Source organism: Moschus berezovskii, chromosome 14 (genome assembly GCF_049115385.1).
Source record: "Moschus berezovskii isolate FMDL1 chromosome 14, NW_MosBer_1.0, whole genome shotgun sequence".
NCBI lineage: Eukaryota > Metazoa > Chordata > Mammalia > Artiodactyla > Moschidae > Moschus > Moschus berezovskii.
Window position 1 is genome coordinate 51,257,260 of NC_142473.1, and position 3,919 is coordinate 51,261,178.

General features: G+C 42.0%; 1 protein-coding gene across 1 annotated transcript; it reads left to right on the forward strand.

Moving 5' to 3' along the window:
• Positions 1-1,965: 1,965 nt before the first annotated feature.
• Positions 1,966-2,919, forward strand: LOC129553585 (olfactory receptor 52K1-like). Its single transcript, XM_055422399.2, has one exon. It carries the CDS (start codon positions 1,966-1,968, stop codon positions 2,917-2,919), a length of 954 nt encoding a protein of 317 aa, XP_055278374.2.
• Positions 2,920-3,919: the final 1,000 nt, after the last annotated feature.

The window sequence follows — 3,919 nt, forward strand, 5'->3', positions numbered from 1 at the left end:
TAATTTCTCTTGGAGAGAAAAGCAAAATGTTCTTGGTCATTTTAAAGCTGCACTGTTCCTTCTTTTTTAATTTCTTTTTTAAAAATTGTAGTATAATTGTTTTACAATATAGTCTTAGTTTCTGCTGTATGACAAAGTGAATCAGTTATATGTATACAATGTAATATTCAGTTCAATTCAGTTCAGTCGCTCAGTCGTGTCCGACTCTTTGTGACCCATTCAGTTCAGTTCAGTTCAGTCGCTCAGTCGTGTCTGACTCTTTGCGACCCCATGAATCACAGCACGCCAGGCCTCCCTGTCCATCACCAACTCCCGGAGTTCACCCAAACTCATGTCCATCGAGTCGGTGATGCCATCCAGCCATCTCATTCTCTGTCGTCCCCGTCTCCTCCCACCCTCAATCTCTCCCAGCATCAGACTCTTTTCCATTTACTCAGGCATAAAAAGGAATGAAATTGGGTCAATTGTCGAGATGTGGGTAGACGTAGAGTCTGTTACACAGTTGAGTAAGTCAGAAAGAGAAAAACAAATATTGTATGTTAATGCATATATGTTCCTTCTTTTCTGAACTATGCTCCTGGACTAACTTCTACTCCTTTCCCTCATGTTTAGAGACTCCTTCTTGCTGTCATTGAAAGTATGAGATGAACCCAGCTGTAATGTCTCTGCCTGGAATGTGACTCACTCTTACGCTCCAAAACCCTCTCAGACCCTGGGCCCAGGTCTCTGCATGTCCTTGTGTTTTTCTTTGACATGAGAGGATTGTGGTACTGGAGATGTTGGGGGATGCTGGAGAGACACACAATCCCTAAGTCATTCTTTCTCTGCCATGCCGTTTGATTCCTGTACTACCCACTCCTGTCCACAGTGTCCTGAGTGTTCTTCCTCTGCCCCATAGCAGTCACTGTTCACTCGAAGACAAGATGATAAACCTAGCTCGTGGGTCAGTGGATGTGAGATCTTGTCTGATTCTGCCACTAATAACTCTGGGACTCTGGGTCTTTTACTTATTTCTAGACCTGTGTTTTCTAACCTAAAAAATGATAGTTTGAGTATAGTATATGTTGGGGATATGTATAATTCTGTACACTTTATGTGATTACATGAAAAACTGAACTGGAATGTATATCTGATCATTTTATTTCCTGTTCTCAGCAGTATAGCTGTGATATAGAGTTTTTGACTTTCATATGATTATTATTAAAAAAGTTTCTGTTTATTCCAGGTCACCACAACTCTGAACTTTGTGTCTACCCCTGTACAACACCTCCTTGAAGGAGAGGGAGATACAGGAGGTAGTGAAATCAGATCTCCATTGAGATTTTGGGGAAAGAAGCAAGATATACATTTGTGAAATGACTGGGGAATAACCCAAAGAAGAATCTAATCAGTGTTGGAGTCATCAGGGACCATTTATTCTGTAATCTGGAAGTCAGTGGAGTTTGGAGAAGTGGAATGTCTCCAAATTAAGGAATTTTCCAGATGTTAGGTTTTGGGGCAGTTTCAGATGAAGGTTGGTTGTATAAAACTTATGTGAGATCTATGCTGATTAGATCAATCACTAGCATTCAGAATTTGGGAATAAGAGCATGATGGGAAGGAGTTTCACTTACAACAGTTCCTGGGCATCTACTTGAATCATGATTTGCTTAAATTATGTGAATTGCTCTAGGTCACAGATATAGTAGGAAGTGTAATTCTGGAAACTGGTTTCTGCTTTTTTTGGTTCAATTTATTTCCCAGTGGACCAAGCTGACTTGCCTCTTCTGTGTTTAAAGATTTTGCAGAAATATTGACTAAATTGAAAATTACTTTTGACTCTTTTCTTAGAATAATGGGGGAAGACTGATGGTGATGGTGGAGTTAATGAGACCACATATTCTGAGCTCCTAACCTTCTCATTGAATTTAATCTGCTTGCCTTTCTTTGCAGGGGCACTTCACACTTCTAAGTGAGATGACCACCATGACTTTTTCCAATAACTCTCATCTCTTCCCACATACTTTCTTCTTGGCTGGCATCCCAGGACTAACTGCAGTCCACATTTGGATCTCACTTCCCTTTTGCTTCATGTTCTTCCTGGCAGTGACTGGGAATGGTGTCCTGCTTTTTCTCATCCGGACAGAACGCAGTCTTCACCAGCCCATGTTTTTATTTCTTGCCATGCTCTCCTTTGTTGACCTGGTTCTCTCTCTCTCCACTCTGCCCAAGATGCTGGCCATTTTCTGGTTTGGTGCTACAGCCATCAGCTCCTACTCCTGTCTTTTCCAGATGTTCTTCATCCATGCATTCTCTGCCATGGAGTCAGGAGTGCTGGTGGCAATGGCCCTGGACCGCTTTGTGGCCATCTGTAACCCACTACGTTATGCAACCATTCTTACCCCAGTAGTTGTTGCCAAGATTGGAGGCCTGGTGGTGCTTCGAGGTGTGGGTTTGACCATCTCCTTTCCAAGCCTGGCCCGTCGGCTGCCCTACTGTGGCTCCCACACAATTGCCTACACCTACTGTGAGCATATGGCAGTGGTGAAACTGGCCTGTGGGGTCACCACCGTGGATAACCTCTATGCCTTTGCTGTGACAATCTTTCTCGGTGCTGGGGATGTGGCCTTTATTTCCTACTCTTATGGGCAGATTGTGAGGACCATGATTCATTTGCCTTCATCTGAGGCACGTGCTAAAGCTGGCAGCACATGTACAGCTCATGTCTGTGTCATTCTCTTTTTCTATGGACCAGGTTTTCTTTCTGTAATCATGCAACGCTTTGGCCAACCCACAGCCTCTGCTGCCAAAGTCATCCTTGCCAATCTCTACTTGCTATTTCCCCCTGCACTGGACCCCATTGTCTATGGAGTCAAGACCAAGCAGATCTGGGAGCACCTGTGTAAAATTCTAAGTCTCAACCATATTGATCCTACCTGAGTGTAGTTCTCATTAGTTGGACCTTGGGGGCCAAGGTGACCCTCCCCTGTGGGATGGGAGCCCCATAAGACCATGCCACTTACCTGGTGGGGACAATGAAGAGAAAGCAAATGAAGTTATCCTGAGTGTTTAGAAGTTGGGAAATTTCTTCTGAGACCCATGGTGTTTAGATATTTGGATTAAAATTGAGAAGGGCTGGGGTGTATCAGTTGATCAATCAGCAAGTAATTTTTTGGATACCCTTTCCCCTAAAAGTTTGTTATTTACTTGTCTTGACCAAATAAGTGCATCAGGTAATTAAGAAATAATTAGACTTTAATAGATATGGATCAAGTGACTCAGGAGTTCATATGAAAACATGGGCCACCTCCCACCACCATGATGCTGACACATAGCCTGCCTGTGGAAGCAGTAAGGCTCCCTCTATCAGAGAAACTTTGGCATCACAGAAACTGGGGTGGCAAATTCTGGAGACACTTTAAGTCTTACGATTAAGAGAGAAACTCTGTAAAATATTCATGTTCCATCTGACTCCAAAATTGTCAATAGCATTTGAAATCTTTATTCTTTGTATTTTTCTAGCCTGTTTTTGAGATGGATGACCCTCTATGGCTCTTATAGTATTATGTATTTTTAACTTCTCAGGTTAATGATAATTCTTTATTTCCTCGTTTTTAGTCTCTGGTACAAAGACCTGAGTTAAAGTTTATTGCACACAGTAATTATTGCTCTAATTCTTGCTTTGTTTATTTTCTGTCTTCATTTCTAACTCTCTTGCCCACTGTCTTCCAGTTTTTACCATTGGTACTCATTGTAATGTTTCTTGTATGTGCTAAAGTATTTATACACTCTTGCAATATATGTAGTGTTGAGTGAGTGTTATGTATTTGTAATAACATGTTTCCTTCTTTAGTTCTTCGAGAGTCCAACTTCCTCCAGTTATGTATTGTCTGGGCTCTTCCTAATGGAAATGCACCATCCTGTCCTTTTCCTTGCCATT